The following is a 17781-nucleotide window of genomic DNA, read 5'->3' as shown; positions in this document are numbered from 1 at the left end:
GGAGAGAGTAGAGTCACAGGACTGGGAGGTCGCACAGCAAGGGCTCTAGTGCAACCCTTTTGGGGCATGAGCAGGTGCCATGAGCTGTGTGCCCTGACCTGTGAGCTGGCACATGAGCAACCTGAAAACACTGGGCTCCGTGGATGCAGTGGGGGTCTGGCAGCAAGTTCCCAAGGGCCATGTAGGGCACATGCTTTGAAATGCTGCTCATACATGACCTTCAATTGGCCCAGGTTAGAAGTCAGAATTGGGGCCAAAGCAATAGCATAGTGGGCTTTGGCCTTGCACATAGCTGACCCAAGTTCAATCTACAGCATCCCTTATGGTCCCCCAAGGACCCCAAGAATAATAATTCCAGCATATCCAGGAGGAACCCCTGAGCATCAGTAAGTATGCCTCCAATCTCTCTCCAAAAGGGTCAGAATCTGGGGCTGGAGTGGTGGGGCTAGAGGTAAGGCATCTGCCTTGCAAGCCCTAGCCTAGGACAAACCATGGTTCGTTCGATCCCCTGGCATCCCATATGGTCCCCCCAAGCCAGGAGTGATTTTTTTTGTTTTGTTTTGTTTTTGGGCCACACCTGGCGGTGCTCAGGGGTTACTCCTGGCTGTCTGCTCAGAAATAGCTCCTGGCAGGCACAGGGGACCATATGGGACACCGGGATTCAAACCAACCACCTTTGGTCCTGGATCGGCTGCTTGCAAGCAAAAGCCGCTGTGCTATCTCTCCAGGCCCAGGAGCGATTTCTGAGCACATAGCCAGGAGTAACCCCTGAGCATCAACAGGTGTACCCCGCCCCCAAAAAAAGGTCAGAATCTGGGACCAGAGTGTTGCACAGTGGGTAGGGCATTTGCCTTGCATGTGATTGACCCTGGCATTCTATATGGTCCCCCAAGCACCACCAAGTATGACCCCAAATCAAAAACAAACCATAAAAGTCAGAATCTGCTTCCAGCCTAGCACTGTACAGAGCAGAATCTCCCACAGTGGCTGTGTGCTGGGCCTTTCACCCCATCCCACTCACAGCTGAGCACTGAGGAACACTAGGCTGGGGACATGGGGAGCTTGAAATGGGTACAAGTTTTTTAGGCAGAAGAGCCATGTTTTTACCCCACACCATATGGTCCCTCAAGCCCTGAGCAGGAGTCAACCCTAAACACTGTCAGTGAATAATACAGAGACATACCAAGTCCATGGGTCTACACAACCACTGCAGTTCACCTGCCCACAGTGGAGGCTGGCAATGTCCTGGACCCAAGCAGCTAGCAATGGGGTCACTCAGGAGGATTGAGCACACACACCCTCTCCCCTCCCGATTCCTCTTCAAGGAATTGAAAGCCTAAGGGCATCGAAGCACAGGCACTGGGTGTCAGTTTGGTGCCATGGCCAAAAGCTTGTTTCTGGAACCAAGAGATAGTATATCTTCCCTTCAGCTAGTTCACAGCAAGGAAAGCTGGAGACTGGACGGTGGGGAGATGCTTGCCTTGCACATAGACAACCCAGGTTCCATACCCAGAACTAGATATGCTTTCCTGAGTGCCACCGGGAATGACCCCTGAGCACAAAGCCTGGAGCAAGCTTTGAGCATCACACAGTGTGGCCTCCAAAAGAAAACAAAACTGGGGGCTGGAGAGATAGCATGAAGTTAAGGCATTTGCCTTGCATGCAGAGGCGGTGGTTCAAATCCTGGCATCCCATATGGTCCCCTGAGCTTGCCAGGAGTGATTTCTGAGCACAGAGCCAGGAGTAACTCTTGAGTGCTGCTGGGTGTGACCCAAAAACCATAAAAAAAAAAAAAAGAAAAAAAAAAGAAAAACTGGAGGTTTCCTTGCCCTCCTCGAAGCAGTTTCCAGCCCATCACCAGCTAGGCATTTTGCTGTCACTCTGAGGCTTCCAAACACTCACTAGGCCAGAGGACCACTAGATCGAGCCCCGTGGGGCCAACAACCTGCAAGAAATATGGTACATATACACAATGGAATACTATGCAGTCATCAGGAAAATGAAGTCATGAAATTTTCCTATACATAGATGGACATGGAAACTATTATGCTGATGGAAATTAGTCAGAAGGAAAAAGATAAACACAGAATAGAATAGTCTCATCTATGGGATTTGTTGTTGTTGTTGTTGTTTTTTGGGCCACACGCGGCTTTGCTCAGGGGTTACTCCTGGCTGTCTGCTCAGAAACAGCTCCTGGCAGGCACGGGGAACCATATGGGACACCGGGATTTGAACCAACCACCTTTGGTCCTAGATCGACTGCTTGCAAGGCAAATGCCGCTGTGCTATCTCTCCGGGCCCTCATCTATGGGATTTAAGAAAAATAAAAGACATTATTGTGGGGCCGGAGAGATAGCATGGATGTAGAGTGCCTTGCATACAGAAGGACGGTGGTTCGAATCCCGGCATCACATATGGTCCCCTGAGCCTGCTAGGAGTGATTTCTGAGCATAGCAGGAATAATCCCTGAGTGCCGCCGGGTGTGACCCCCACAAAAAAAGACATTATTGTAATAATACCCAGAGACAATAGGGATGAGGGCTTGAAGGACCGGCCTACAGTATGAAGCTTATCACAAAGAGTGGTGAGTTCAGTTGGAGAAATAACTACACTGATACCATGGCAATGATAGAAAAATAGAATGTCTGTCTGGAATACAGGCAGCGGGTGGGGGAGGAAGGAAAAGGGGGCATTAGTGCTGGGAATGTTGCGCTGGAGAACGGGGGTGTTCTTTTTTTTATAACTGAAACCCAACTACAAACATTTTTGTAATCATGGTGCTTAAATATATTAATTAAGAAAAATTAAGGGCCGAAGTGATAGCACAGTGATAGGGCGTTTGCCTTTCAAACGGCTGGCCCATGACAATTTCCAGCATCCCATTTGGTCCCCAAGTGATTTTTGAGTGTAGAGCCAGGAATGACCCCTCAGCATAGCCAGGTGTGGCCAAAAAAGAAAAAATAAAATATCACACACAGAGAAAAATAACAAAACCTGCAAGAGATAAATCCCTTTTTATATTTTTTATTTTATTTTTTTTTTTGTTTTGTTTTTTGGGGCCACACCTGGCGGTGCTCAGGGGTTACTTCCTGGCTGTCTGCTCAGAAATAGCTCCTGGCAGGCACGGGGGACCATATGGGACACCGGGATTCGAACCAACCACCTTTGGTCCTGGATTGGCTGCTTGCAAGGCAAACGCCGCTGTGCTATCTCTCCGGGCCCGATAAATCCCTTTTTAAAAAATGTTTGTATTCTGGGCACTATCTCCTTTGAGACGCAGAAGCTTCTCAGCTTAATATAGTCCCATATGTTTATCTCTGCTTCCACTTGTTTGGAGAGTGCTGTCTCCTTAAAGATACCTTTAGTCTCAATGTCCTGGAGTGTTTCATCTACATGTTGTTCTATATACCTTATAGTTTCAGATCTGATATCAAGGTCTTTAATCCATTTGGATTTTACCTTTGTACATGGTACTAGCTGGGGGTCTGAGTTTGCTTTTTTGCAAGTGGCTAACCAGTTGTGCCAACACCACTTGTTGAATAGGCTTTCCTTGCTCCATTTAGGATTTCTTGCTCCTTTATCAAAAACTAGGTGGTTATATGTCTGAGGAAACATTCTCTGAGTACTCAAGCCTATTCCACTGATCTGAGGGTCTGTCTTTATTCCAATACCATGCTGTTTTTATTGCTTTGTAATACAGCTTAAAATTGGGGAAAGTAATGCCTCCCACATTCCTTTTCCCAAGGAGTGCTTTAGCTATTCGAGGTTGTTTATTGTTCCAAATAAATTTCAGAAGTGTGGGGGCCGGGCGGTGGCGCTAGAGGTAAGGTGCCTGCCTTGCCTTCGCTAGCCTTGGATGGACTGCGGTTCGATCCCCCGGTGTCCCATATGGTCCCCCTAGCCAGGAGCGACTTCTGAGCGCATAGCCAGGAGTAACCCCTGAGCGTCACCGGGTGTGGCCCAAAAACCAAAACAAAAACAAAAACAAAAACATTTCAGAAGTGTTTGATCCACTTCTTTGAAGAATGTCATGGGTATCTTTAGAGGAATTGCGTTAAATCTGTACAATGTTTTTGGAAGTATTGCCATTTTAATGATGTTGATCCTGCCAATCCATGAGCAGGGTATGCGTTTCCATTTCTGCGTGTCCTCTCTTATTTCTTGGAGCATGTTTTATAGTTTTCTTTGTATAGATCCTTCACGTCTTTAGTCAGGTTGACGCCAAGATATTTGAGTTTGTGTGGCACTAATGTGAATGGGATTGCTCTCTTAATGTCCATTTCTGGGGCCGGAGAGATAGCATGGAGGTAAGGCGTTTGCCTTTCATGCAGGAGGTCATCAGTTCGAATCCTGGCGTCCCATATGGTCCCCCGTGCTTGCCAGGAGCAATTTCTGAGCCTGGAGCCAGGAATAACCCCTGAGCACTGCCGGGTGTGACCCAAAAACCACAAAAAAAAATGTCCATTTCTTCCCTATCATTATTATTTCTCCCACTGAGTGGGAGAAATTATTCACCCAATACTCATCAGATAAAGGACTAATATCCAAAATTTACAAGGTACTGACAAAACTATACAAGAAAAAAAACAACTAACCCCATCAAAAAATGGGGAGAATAAATGAACAGACACTTTGAAAAAGAAGAAAGGCAAATGGCCAAAAGGCACATGAAAAGATGCTCAACATCACTAATCATCAGGGAGATGCAAATCAAAACTACTATGAGGTACCACCTCACACCACTGAGATTGGCATACATCACAAAAACGGAAAACAAGCAGTGCTGGCGGGGATGTGGAGAGAAAGGAACTCTTTTTCACTGCTGGTGGGAATGCCGTCTAGTACAACCTTTATGGAAAGCAATATGGAGATTTCTTCACAAACTGGAAATCGAGCTCCCATACGATCCAGCTATACCACTCCTAGGAATATACCTGAGGAACACAAAAATGCAATACAAAAATCCCTTCCTTACACCTATATTCATTGCAGCGCTATTTACAATAGCCAGACTCTGGAAACAACCAAGATACCCTTCAGGGGCCGGAGAGATAGCATGGAGGTAAGGTGTTTGCCTTTCATGCAGGAGGTCATTGGTTCGAATCCCGGCGTCCCATATGGTCCCCCCGTGCCTGCCAGGAGCAATTTCTGAGCCTGGAGCCAGGAATAACCCCTGAGCACTGCCGGGTGTGACCCAAAAACCACAAAAAAAAAAAAAAAAAAAAAAAAAAAAAAAAAAAAAAAGATACCCTTCAACAGATGAGTGGCTAAAGAAACTGTGGTACATATACACAATGGAACACTATGCAGCAGTCAGGAGAGATGAAGTCATGAAATTTTCCTATACATGGATGTACATGGAATCTGTTATGCTGAGTGAAGTAAGTCAGAGGGAGAGAGAAAGATGCAGAATGGCTTCACTCATCTATGGGCTTTAAGAAAAATGTGGGCCCGGAGAGATAGCACAGCGGCCTTTGCCTTGCAAGCAGCCAATCCAGGACCAAAGGTGGTTGGTTCGAATCCCGGTGTCCCGTATGGTCCTCCGTGCCTGCCAGGAGCTATTTCTGAGCAGACAGCCAGGAGTAGCCCCTGAGCACCGCCAGGTGTGGCCCAAAAACCAAAAAAAAAAAAAAAAAAAAAAAAAAAAGACATTTTAACAGTATGTCAGAGACAAGAGAGATGAGGGGCTGATAGGTGCAGCTCATGACATGAAGCTCACCACATAGAGTGATGAGTGCAGTTAGAGAAATAACTACACTGAAAACTATCATAACAATGTGAATGAATTAGGGAAGTAGAAAGCCTGTCTCGAGTACAGGTGTGGGGGACTGGGGAGGAGGGAAATCTGGGAAATTGGTGGTGGGAATCTTGCACTGGTGAAGGGGGGGTGTTCTTACATGACTGTAATCATACAACTACAATCATATTTGTAATCATGGTGTTTAAATAAAGATAATTATAAAAAAATTCTTTTTGGAGGGCGGAACTGGAGCGGTTGCAGAGCAATATGGCATTTGCCTTGCATGCGGCTGACCTAGGAGGGACAGCAATTTGATCCTCTGGCGTCCAATATGGTCCCTCAAGCCAGGAGCGATTTCTGAGCACATAGACAGGAGGAACCACTGAGCGTCACTGGGTGTGCCCCCAAAAAAATATTTTGGAGAGGGAAGGCTTGGGCCACACCTATCATTACTCAAGGCTTATTCTTTTTTTTTTTTTTTTTTTTTTTTTGGTTTTTGGGCCACACCCGGTGACGCTCAGGGGTTACTCCTGGCTATGCGCTCAGAAGTCGCTCCTGGCTTGGGGGACCATATGGGACGCCAGGGGATCGAACCGCGGTCCGTCTCCTAGGCTAGCGCAGGTAAGGCAGGCACCTTACCTCGAGCGCCACCGCCCGGCCCCACTCAAGGCTTATTCTTGGCTCTGGCTCTGCACTCAAATTATTCTTCAGTAATGCTTAGGGGAGACCATATGGGATGCTGAGAATCAAACCAAGGTCAGCTACATTCAAGGCAAGCACCCTCCAGCGGTACTGTCATTCCAGAGCCAAGAATTGCTTTTTGTTTGATTTTGTTTTTGTTTTGTTTTGTTTTGTTTTGTTTTTGTTTTGGGGTCACACCCGGTGATGCTCAGGGGATACTCCTGGCTACGCGCTCAGAAATCGCTCCTGGCTGGGGCCGGAGAGATAGCATGAAGGTAAGGCATTTGCCTTTTATGCAGATGGTCATTGGTTCAAATCCCGGCATCCCATATGATCCCCCGAGCCTGCCAGAAGCGATTTCTGAGCATAGAGTTACTGCCGGGTGTGAATCCCCCCAAAAAAAGAAATCGCTCCTGGCTTGGGGGGACCATATGGGACGCCAGGATTCGAACCACCGTCTGTCCTGAATTGGCTGTGTACAAGGCAAATGCCCTGCCGCTGTGCTATCGCTCAGGCCCCAGGTATCACGTTTCTTTGTTTAGATTTGGTTTTTGGGTCACACCCAGCAGCGCTCAGGGGTTCCTTCTGGCTCTATGCTCAGAAATTGCTCCTGGCAGGCTGGGGGGACCATATGGGATGCTGGGATTTGAACCACCGTGTCCTGCAAACAAATGCCCTGCCTCTATGCTATCTCTATGCTATCCAAGAATCACATTTATTTTTGGGTTTGGGGGGTTATATCCGGCAGTGCTCAGGGGTTACTCCTGGCTCCTGCCAGGCTCGAGGGATGCCAGGATTCGAACTACTGTCCTTTTGCATCTAAGGCAAACGCCTTACCGCTGTGCCATCTCTCCGGCCCCAAGAATCACATTTTTAAGTTTGGTTGTTATAGCTTGGGTCTCAAGCTTGTTTTTGTTGGTTTTTGTTTTTGTTTTTGGGTCACATCCGGCAGCGCTCAGGGGTCACTCCTGGCTCGGGGACCATATGGGATGCCGGAATTCGAACCACCATCCTTTTGCATGGAAGGCAAACACCCTACCTCCATGCTATCTCTCTGGTCCCTGGGTCTGACGCTTGTAGTGTCCCTCAACTTCTTCCTTTCTGTCCTCAGTGTAAGTGACACTGGTGAAATCAGATCCCAAGATGTAGAAGTCACTGGGAAGGTCAGAGTCGCTGGACGTAGAAGACACAGATGAGGTCAGATCCCAGGCAGTAGAGCACTCACTAAGAAGCATCCACCAACCACTTTCACAGAGTAACACAATTTATTGTAGGTGGGAAATTAATATTTATATTAGGGGAGAGTAAGATGTGGACTCTGTCAGCCAATCAGGTAGGAGGTGGGAGGGGATTAAAACAGGGTATGTGCTTCTGTGTTTAGACAAGACACAGTAAAGGGATTAGGGGAAGCTGGGTGTTTGTTTCTGTTTGTTTGTTTTTGGGTCACACCCAGCAGCACTCAGGAGTTACTCCTGGCTCTATGCTCAGAAATCGCTCCTGGCAGGCACAGGGGACAATATGGGATGCCGGGATTCGAACTGCTGTCCTTCTGCATGAAAGGCAAATGCCTTAGCTCCATGCTATCTCTCCGGCCCGTGCTCTGGGTGTTTAAACTGGGTGTATGCTTATGGTGGTTAGCTACATTCAGCTCTCTAATTACCAGAGTAATCCAGGTGTCCCCTTTTAATTCCTTGCATTTCTTTGTCCTGTTACTCTACATATCACAGATAAGTGAAATCATCCTTTTTAATTTTTTTTGGTCCCTTTTTTCTGACTCACTTAACTTGATATACTTCAATTCCAACCAAGTTGCAGTAAACTGCATAATGGCATAATTGTTAGAACTGCCATTGTGGGCCCGGAGAGATAGCACAATGGCGTTTGCCTTGCAAGCAGCCCATCCAGGACCAAAGGTGGTTGGTTCGAATCCTGGTGTCCCATATGGTCCCCCGAGCCTGCCAGGAGCTATTTCTGAGCAGACAGCCAGGAGTAACCCCTGAGCACTGCCGGGTGTGGCCCAAAAACCAAAAAAAAAAAAGAGAACTGCCATTGTGTGTGTGTATAAATCACACACTTTTGTTGTCCAATCATCTATCATTAGACTCTTAGGAGTCTTAGGTTGATTCTGTATTTTTTATTTTTATTTTTTTTGGTTTTTGGGACCACAGAGGTGATGCTCAGGGGTTACTCCTGGCTATGCTCTCAGAAAATTGTTCCTGCTATGCGCTTAGAAATTGCTCCCTGACTTGGGGGACCATATGGAATGTCGGGGGATCAAACCTTGGTCCGTCCTAGGTTAGCACTTGCATGGCAGTCACCCTACCCGCTTGCCCCACTGCTCCGGTACCCTGATTCTGCATCTTAATAATTGTACTAAATGCTGCAATCAATAGTGATGTGCTTTGTCCTGCTGAAGGAATATTTTTGATGTTTTGTGTCAGAATTGGAATTTTTTGCCGGACATAATGCAATTTAATTCCCATTTTTGTGAGAATCTCTATACTGTTTGAACAGATGACATTCTCATCAGCAGTGGGAAAAAGTTACTTTTTCACCACATCCATGCCAACTCTGAGTGTTTCCATCCAGCATTTTGGAGTGAGAGGCCACACCCCACTGGTTCTCAGGGCTTACTCCTAAATATATGATCAGGGATCACAGCTCTGGGGGACTCATAGGGAGTGCCAGAGACCAAACTTTGTATTGGCCTTGTGCAATGGCAAACACCCTAATCTCTCTCTGCTGTAACCATCTCTCAGGGCCCTTTTTGATATGTGCTATTCTCACGGGTGAGAGATAACACACCCTTGGTGTATTGATGTGGATTTCCCTGTAATAAGTGATAAGAATCACTTTTCCATGTGCCTATCAGCTTTATCTATCTTTTTCAGAGGAGTGTCTGTTCATTTCCTCTTCACATTTTTTTTTTTTTTGGAACCCCAGCAGTGCCCTGGGATTTCTGGCTTTGTGTTGTGTATGTAAATATATTTACATACACAACAGCTTTGTGCTCAGAAATTACTCCCTGAAGCATTGGGGGACCATATGGAATGCCAAAGATCAATCCTGGTGGGCTGCTTACAAGGCAAATGCCTTCCCCACTGTTAATGTTCTGGCCCTCCACAATTTTGTTTTGTTTTTTTTAGGGCCACACTTGACAGCACTCAAGTGTTCCTCCTGGCTCTGCGCTCAGAAATTACTCCTGGCAGGTTCAGAGAACCCTATGGTATGCTGGGGATTGAACAGCAGTTGGTCACATGCAAAGAAAACACCTGTTCCTTACACGTTGTTTTTTGGTCTTTTGGACCGCACAGGGTGGTACTCAGGGCGCATACTTCTGTTTCTGCGATCAGGAATTACTCCTGGACGACTTGGGGGACCATATGAGATGCTGGGGATGGAACCCAGGTTAGCCATGTGTAAGGCAAGTGCCCTAGCCCTACTGGCTGTTCTATCGCTCCAGCCCCCCCCTCCACAGGCCCCACATTTTTGATAGGCCCAAATTTTTTTTTGGGGGGGGGGGCCCCACACCCGGCAATGCTCACGGTTACTCCTGGCTCTGAATTCAGAAATCACTTCTGGTAGGCTCCGGGGGACCATATGTGATGCTGGGTGTCGAACCCAGGTCGTCCCCAAGGTTGACCCACATGCAAGGCAAACACCATACTGCTAAGCTATACTCTGTTCCCAATAGGCCCAAATTATTTCATGATGGTTATATGGTGAAAGTCAGGAATTCACAGGATCGTGGGGCAATGGTGAATCCTGTGAGCCCACATGCTGCTCCAGAGTACTCATGGGTGACCCCCTGATCTTGGGGTCTCCCACAAGGCCCCTGCCCTACATTTCTGTTAGAACAGAGCAAGGACATCCCAGGCACAATGCTTTCCAGTGTTCTGGCCTCTTGCAGGGAAGGTGCCATCCCTTTGGCTCCACTTGGGCAGTGTCCTGCCACAAGCTGGGTCACCCACGTATTCACCTGACTGTGAGTGGGACTGACCTCACCCCTGAGCTCATGGACTGGCAATGGGGGCCTGGGGGACCTTGCAGGAGCTGGAGCTGGCGTTATCACATTCAGTCCCAGTCCCGACTGCCTGGTTTGGATCTCTCTCCCCCTCTCCTCCCCCTCTCTGCCCTGGGTGCCTAGTGGTGGGCAGGTGGGGTTACTGGGGGTGCCTGCAGGACTAGCCCCACCCAGAGCTGCCGCTGGACAACCATTGCAACTGCGTTTCTTGCTACAGTCCCTAGGAACCCAGCTGTCTCCATGCCCGCCCCCCTTCCACCCGCCAAAGCCTGCACAGAATCAGGTGAAAAAGCCACTGGACAAAGGCAGGATCACACCTCAGTTCAGGCTGCTGCCATCTCCCAGTGCCCAGAGATTGTTGGGTGGGGCTCCTCCCCCTCTTCTCCTCCCCTCCCCCCCAGCTTCTCTCCTTCCCCCACCTCCTAATCTCCCCCAGCTTGCCTCCTCCCCCTCCCTCCTCTTCTCCTTTCCCTCCTCCCCTTCCTCCAGTTCCTCTCCCATCTCCCCTTCCTCCTCCTTCTTTCTCTCCTTCTCCCCTCCTGCTTTTCTCCCTGCTCTAGCATCTCTTCCCTCGACCTTCCTCCTTCCCCTCCTCCTCCCCTCACCCCTGGCATCCTCCACCTCCTCCCCTCTGTCTCCCAGCCCTCCCCCTCCCTGCGCAGCCCTCCCTCCCCTCCTCCCTCCCTCTCTCCTCCCTCTGTCTCTCCGCCTCCCTGCCTTCCCCTCCCCTCTCTGACCGCATTCCCCCACTGCAGCCACAGTCGCCTGCTCTCTGCAGTCTGCCGCCCTCGCCCAGCACCATGGCCAGCACCGTGTCTGGTAGGCCCCGGGCGGGTGCGGTGGGGTGTCTCCTTGCATGTCCTTCATCCTTAGTCCGGTAGAGCTAGCAGGCGGGCACGGTCAGGGAGCAGCTAAGCGCCGATGGCGATGGATGGCCATGGAGGCCCCAGTGGGGTGGTGGGGTGCACAACAGAATGAGGGGTCGGAGGGACTGCAGCAGGGGGGCTGCAGGGATGGTTGGGATAGCGGGTGGGGACTGCAGGGGACGGCAGGGCAGTGAGACTGCAGGGAACCATGGGGACATTGGGGCTGTGGGGATGGCAGGGCGGGCACTGGGCATGGGGCAGGCAGGCCAGGTGCTTGTGCCCAGACTTTGAAGCTGGGGGAAGTCTCTAGAGGGCCTGTGCTGAGGGAGTGCCTGCATTTGGGGAGGGGGGCAGAGTGAGCAGAGTCACCCCTCCCCATCGCTGAAACAACCACGTCTGGCTGGCTGCCACCCTGGGAGGGGTCCCTGCCCAGGAGCCCAGCTGTGCCCACCCCTCTCCGAGGCTCTGCTGGGCTGGGTGGGGATCTGGGCCCAGGGATGGGATGGGGCCAGCCCCGCCCAGTATGGGGGGGGTCTCTCGCCCTGATCCCCCTACACCTGCCCAGTATGGTGGGAGCCACTTTCATTAACTCTATGCCAGGCCTCAAGGTGGAACCAGAGGAGCCTGATGCTAGCTGTCACAGCGAGTGTCACTGTGGTCAGCATTTCTGCTTCTTTGACTGGGGGGGGGGGCTTGTCACCTTCAGAGCCACACAGCGCTGACCACTGAGCAGTCTGGTGACCCATGGTGCCCACAAGCTGGGACAGTGCCGGTGTTGGGGGGTTGTGCAGATTCCCACTTCTCGCTGCCAGGTGGCCCTGGGGCTCTGCCCACTCACGTCTCAGGTCCTCAGTTTCCCCCATTCATGCAGGGGTGGCCTGTCTGACTTGGAGCTGGTGTTTGGGCCAAGCAGAGACGCTCCATGAAGATGTGTGGGCAGGGCCAAGGCACTTGGGCAGCTGTAGTCCTTTTGGCAGGGGTCAACTACCTGCCCTCTGTGCTCACCTGGGCCTTCCTCCTCCATTGGTAACCTCTGCTCATTTCCCATCCAACAAGACAGGGTCAGAGAAGAGCCTGACCCTCCTGTCTGCAGGGAGCAGAGAGAGGCCACTGCTCAAAGAGTGTCTGGCCAGCACTCTCCCTCTCTGCCCTCCGGACCCACAAAACCCTTTGGTTGGGCCACACCCACTGGTGATACTTTTGGCTCTGGGGTCACTCCTGGGGGCTGAACAATCTCAGGAATCAAACATGGATGCCCCATGCTCAAAGTTCACCCACAGCCAGGCAAGGTTGCCTCTCTGGCTCCCAGACTAAGCTTGTAGCCTCTCCAGCCCTGGCAGGACTGAGTCTGGCTGTGACCAGAGCCATGCGCTGGGTCTTCTGCTTCCTTTCTGTGCTCTCCTCCATTGTTCTTCCCCCAAGCTCCTTCTCTCTAGTGTTCCTACCCTCATTTTGCACCTGCCATCTGCTCTTGTCTAACCTGCAGTCACCAGCATGTGGTCCCCTAAGAAAGTCTCCTGGACAGGACTGGGCTCCTTGTTACTGACCAAATTGTGGGAAACTAACTGGGGGTGTCCAGGGCACAGACCATGGGTTCTCAGGTACAAATAAGGGCCTCTGCTGCTACCTTCCTCACTGGACACTTGTCCCTTGGGCAGAGCTGTGAGGTCCATCTCCAGCTGCCCATGATGCCTCTCCCCTCTTCAGACACAGTGTTCACAACTGCCATGTGACTAAGTCTAGCTCTTCTGGGAGACAATCCCAGTCAGGTCAGATGGCACCAAAGACCAGGGCTACTGCCCTGCTAAGGCTCTGTGGTGATGAGAGACTGAGAGGTGAGGCGGGCTTAAACTCTCTTCCCTCCTTCCTGGCCACTCCAGTCTGACCTATCTCCTGGATCCCTGTGGCCCGTCCCCACCTCTAGCCTTCCAGAGCTCCTGATCTGAGATCTGAAGGGCTGGCTCTGAGGACTGAGGATGGGCAGCCCTCCTGGCAGGTACCAGTTGACCAGCTCAGCATCCTTTAACAGAGGACTTAAGAGTCCAGAGTAATAGGGCCGGAGCGGTGGCGCTAAAGGTAAGGCGTTTGCCTTGCAAGTGCTAGCCTAGGATGGATTGCGATTCGATCCCCTGGCGTCCATATGGTCCCCAAGCCAGGAGCGGTTTCTGAGCACATACCCAGAAGAACCCCTGAGCATCAACGGGCGTGGCCTCCAAAAGAAAGCAAAACAAAACAAGTCAGAGCAATTACAGCCAAGGAAGGTACACTGGCCTTCCTTGCATGTGATCAACCTGTGTTCCGTCTCCCTCAATCCATCTGGTACCCTGCAGAGAGCCACGAGTAAGCCCTGAGCACTGCCAGGTGTGGCCCCAAAACCCAAGCCAAGCCAAGAATTTACTAACCAGGGGAAGAAGGAACCCAGCAGAAAGGAACCCAGAGAGCCAGATCGATAGCATAGTGGGTAGGGTGTCTGCCTTGCATGCCTACCTGGGACCTGGGTTGAATCCCCCGCATCCCACATGGTCCCCTGAGTCTACTAGTAATGATTTCTGAGTGCAGATTAAGGAGTAATCCCTGAGTGCTACTGGATGTGGCCCAACCTCTCCCCCCAGAAAAAGAAAGGAACCTAGAAAAAATGAGGGGCAGTTGGCTGTGGGGTTTGCTCTACATGTGCACTCCTGGGCTCCATTTCCAGTATCACATGGCCCCTTAGCACTGATCTGGGAGCAGCCCCAAGCCCTCACCATGTGTTTTTTTATTTTGTTTTTGGGGTACACCCAGGGATACTCAAGAGTTACTCCTGGCTCTGTGCTCAGACATTCTTTCCTGGCTCAGGGGGACCATATGGGATGCCAGGGATCAAACCTGTGTCTGTCCTGCATCAGCTGCATGCAAGGCAAATGCCTACCACTGTGCTACCACTCCAACCCCAACACCCACCCCACCATGTGTTGTAACAAAGTCATAGAGAAACTAGCACATTGGTCCAAGTTCCTTTGAGGCTCCACCCCCCACTTGGACCCCCTCCCTCTGCAGGCAACAGCTAAGACTCTATTGATCCCCCAAGTCTCCAATACCACTTTCTATTTTGAGTGCAGAGCCAGGTGTAGCCTCTGAAGTGGGCGCTGGGTGTGCCCTAAAACAAAAGGCCATTTAAGGGGCTCAGGGGAGTCCTCACCTGGCCTCATGTCACCAGCAGAGTCTGCAGGACCCTGTGACACTTGCACCTGGAGGGGACTGTCTCACCTGAGACAGACAGCTCCCTGAGTAGACAGCTCCCTGCCTGAGGAGGATGCCAGGCTGGTGTCATAGCCCTGAGTGTGGCCCAACCCCCACCCCCCTCCAAATGAACAAGCTAAATAACTTCTGGGGCCTCATGTTTTTGTTGGGACACAGAGAGAGAAGACTGTGGCGGGCGGGGTTGAAAGGGCCTGGAGAGCCACAGATTGAAAACAAGGGGATGAGGAAAGTGTGGACAGAGACAGGAGAGATGGGGAGTCCAGGAGAGGCAGCCCTGGGGTGGGGGAACCCTAAGAGAGCTAAGTGTGAAAGGAATGCCAGGGTCTGGGAGGGTGAGGAAAGGGCGAGAGGCCTGACACTACCCTTGAGCCTTGTGTCCACAGCCTACAAGGAGAAGATGAAGGAACTGTCCGTTCCTGTCACTCATCTGCTCTTGCTTGTACTCACAGCCGCACCCCACCACCATCTACCAAGTATGGGGGTGAGTGCCTGTTGCCACCTTGCTGTTGGGCTGGGGGGGAGAGGGCCAAGTGTCCCCTCACCCTGGCTCTCGCATTCCTCCCTGCAGACATGGAGGTAAAACAGCTGGACAAGAGGGCCTCTGGCCAGAGCTTCGAGGTCATTCTCAAGTCCCCCTTCAGACCTGTCCCCCTGAGAGGCCCCGTGCTCTCCTCGCCCCCCAAGAGGAAGGACCCCTCTCTGGAGGAGCTGCAGAAGCGGTTGGATGCGGCCGAGGAGAGGAGAAAGGTGACAGGCCCAAGGCCTGTTTGGCCCTTGGTTGGGGGTGGGAAGGCTCCTGATTCCCTGAACCTAAGAACGAGAGAGAAGAGTGGGGCTGGAGCGATGGCACAGTGGTAGGGTGTTTCCTTGCATGATGCTGACTGGGGTTTTGATCCTTGACATCCCTTATGCTCCGAGCACCACCGGAATGAGTGATTCCTGAGCACTGAGCCAGGAGTAACCCCTGAGCACTGCCAGGTGTGCAGGGACCCAAGCAGGAGCCAGTCGATGGAGGACCAGGCTGGAGGGATCCTGGCCCCTTCTCCAGGGCAGGGAGTGAGATGTGGGACCCTCCATGCTGGGGGTCAGTGACGGTCTGTGGTCCCTGGAGCCCACCCCAACTCATGCACAAAATTCTCATCCTGGTGCTCCTGAGCTCTGTGCACAGCCGGGGAGTGGTTGCCATTCTTGTCCTGGGACCCAGGACTTGTGCACACGATGTGGGGGGCCTGCAAGCTGGTCTGGGCTGTGCCAGGGTCCCTGCCAGGGGGTTGGCCTATGGTGGGGGACAGTGCGGGTCACACCCCCGACTCCACGCCTCTTCACTAGACGCAGGGAGGCGCAGGTGCTGAAGCAGCTGGCGGAGCGGCGCGAGCACGAGCGCGAGGTGCTGCACAAGGCGCTGGAGGACAACAACAACTTCAGCCGCCTGGCCGAGGAGAAGCTCAACTACAAGATGGAGCTCAGCAAGGAGATCCGCGAGGCGCACCTGGCGGCGCTCCGAGAGCGGCTGCGCGAGAAGGTGCGGCGGGGGCGGGGCCGGAGAGGAGGGCGGGGCTACCTGAAATGGGGGCGGGACTAGACGTCGAAGGGGCGTGACTGATTGAAATGGAGCGCCGGGATAGGCGGATCCGTGCGGGCGGGGCGTGGCTTAATATGTGGGCGGGCTTGTGGGGTTTTTGAATGGGCGGGGCTTTATGAGACGGGCGGGGCGAAGATGAGGCGAAAGAGGGCGGGCGGAAGTAAATTAAAGCACGGATACGGAGTGCTGTAAGGCTCCACACGCTGTAATACGTCCGGGAGGAGACAAAAGAGAGAGAGGGAGAGGGATAGAGAAAGAAACCGACCAAAGCCGCAGTTTTGATTAGGAACCACGGCCACTCCCCTCTAGAAGCTTCCCGCCTAGGTAAGTCTTTGAAGTAGAGGAAGCCATCTTTGTTAAGGGTGAAAACGACGGGCCCTGCTGAGACCAATCAAGAGTGGGTGTGGCTAGAAGTGGGGCATGCCGGGAAGTCGGGGCTGGGTTGGCACCTGCGTTTGCTGGAGACTTAATTAAGGTGAAGAGATGGGTTTGAGGTTGAGGGCTGAGCCCAACCTCGTTCACTAAATGGGACTCGGTGAAGAGCTGCGGGAAGAATGTTTAGGGCTCTGAAGGAAACGTGCATCACAAGTATGAGCTAGAAGAGGGGTTGAGGGCACCTGGAGAGAGATTACAGACTTGACTTGCATGGGGCCAACCTGGGTTCGATCCCTAATCTCCCTGAACCTGCCAGAAGTGATTAATTCCTGAGTGCAGAGCCAGGAGTGACTCTTGAGCGCTGTCCTGTATGGCCCCCCAAAACAATTAAAAATGAGGAGAGGAGCTGCCAAAAGGTGGGGCCCAAAGCAATCCCTCCATTCTCTGGTCCTCAGTAATTAACTGGCTTGTTTGGGCGACAGCTCAGGGGAAGGTAAGAGCTTCCCTGAATACCCTGATAGGTAGGGGTAGGTTAAAACAGATTACATTCTGTGTCCCAAAGCTGTGGTTAAGTACATTCTAGAGGACACACAGTCCTGGCCACTAAGGTGTCCTTGTGGGTGGATAAGGATCCCTGAGGCCTAGGAATGGGGGGGGGGTGATGGACCATCTGCTACAGCATCTCCCTCACCCCTTTGCTGACCCCCAGGAGCTGCACGCTGCCGAGGTACGCAGGAACAAGGAGCAGCGGGAGGAGATGTCTGGCTAAGGGACTTTCTTCGGGCGGCGCCTGGATCCTGAGCAGAAACAACACACTCGGGATTTTTGTTTTTGTTTGACTTTGTCTAGATGCAACTCTCATCCCTTCTCCCCCCTCCTGTCCTGCAACCCCCCAGCTTTCCGCTTTCCGCACACAGAGCTGTCTGGTGCTCATGGCTGACCAGGTTCCCTGGTCAGGAGCCCACCGGGCACAGACCACGATCCCTCCTTCCTGGCACTGGCTGGGTCCCCTTCGGCAGCCCTGTTCGTAGATGTTGGTGGCACTCTCAATAAATCTAGCAGTGGTGGAGCAGATCTGAGTCCTTGTGTGGCTTATTTGAACCCCCCATGGCTGGCTAGGGTTTCTGGTGGCCTGGGGTCCACCATCTTCTGTCTCAAGCTTTGGGAGCAAAGCCAGTGGGTGGAACTCTGCAGGGACCCCCAGGATTGGCCCGGGCCGGGGTGGAGTTCTTGGCACTGGTTTTTCTAGGGGAGTGCAGTACCTGGAGCCGGC

The 17781-nt window shown here is 51.9% G+C and overlaps 1 protein-coding gene across 1 annotated transcript; it reads left to right on the top strand.

The window, feature by feature from the left end:
• Positions 1-11152: 11152 nt before the first annotated feature.
• STMN3 (stathmin 3) lies at positions 11153-17580 on the top strand. The gene is given in 7 exon segments (XM_049777732.1): positions 11153-11264; positions 14935-14966; positions 14968-15024; positions 15026-15032; positions 15120-15312; positions 15887-16073; positions 17218-17580. Coding segments are annotated over 7 exon segments (555 nt in total). The 5' UTR covers positions 11153-11245; the 3' UTR covers positions 17278-17580.
• The last annotated feature ends 201 nt before the right edge of the window (positions 17581-17781 follow it).

Source organism: Suncus etruscus, chromosome 7, assembly GCF_024139225.1.
Source record: "Suncus etruscus isolate mSunEtr1 chromosome 7, mSunEtr1.pri.cur, whole genome shotgun sequence".
Lineage (NCBI taxonomy): Eukaryota > Metazoa > Chordata > Mammalia > Eulipotyphla > Soricidae > Suncus > Suncus etruscus.
The sequence above is the reverse complement of the archived record's forward strand: the minus strand, read 5'-3'. Positions and strand labels throughout refer to the sequence as shown.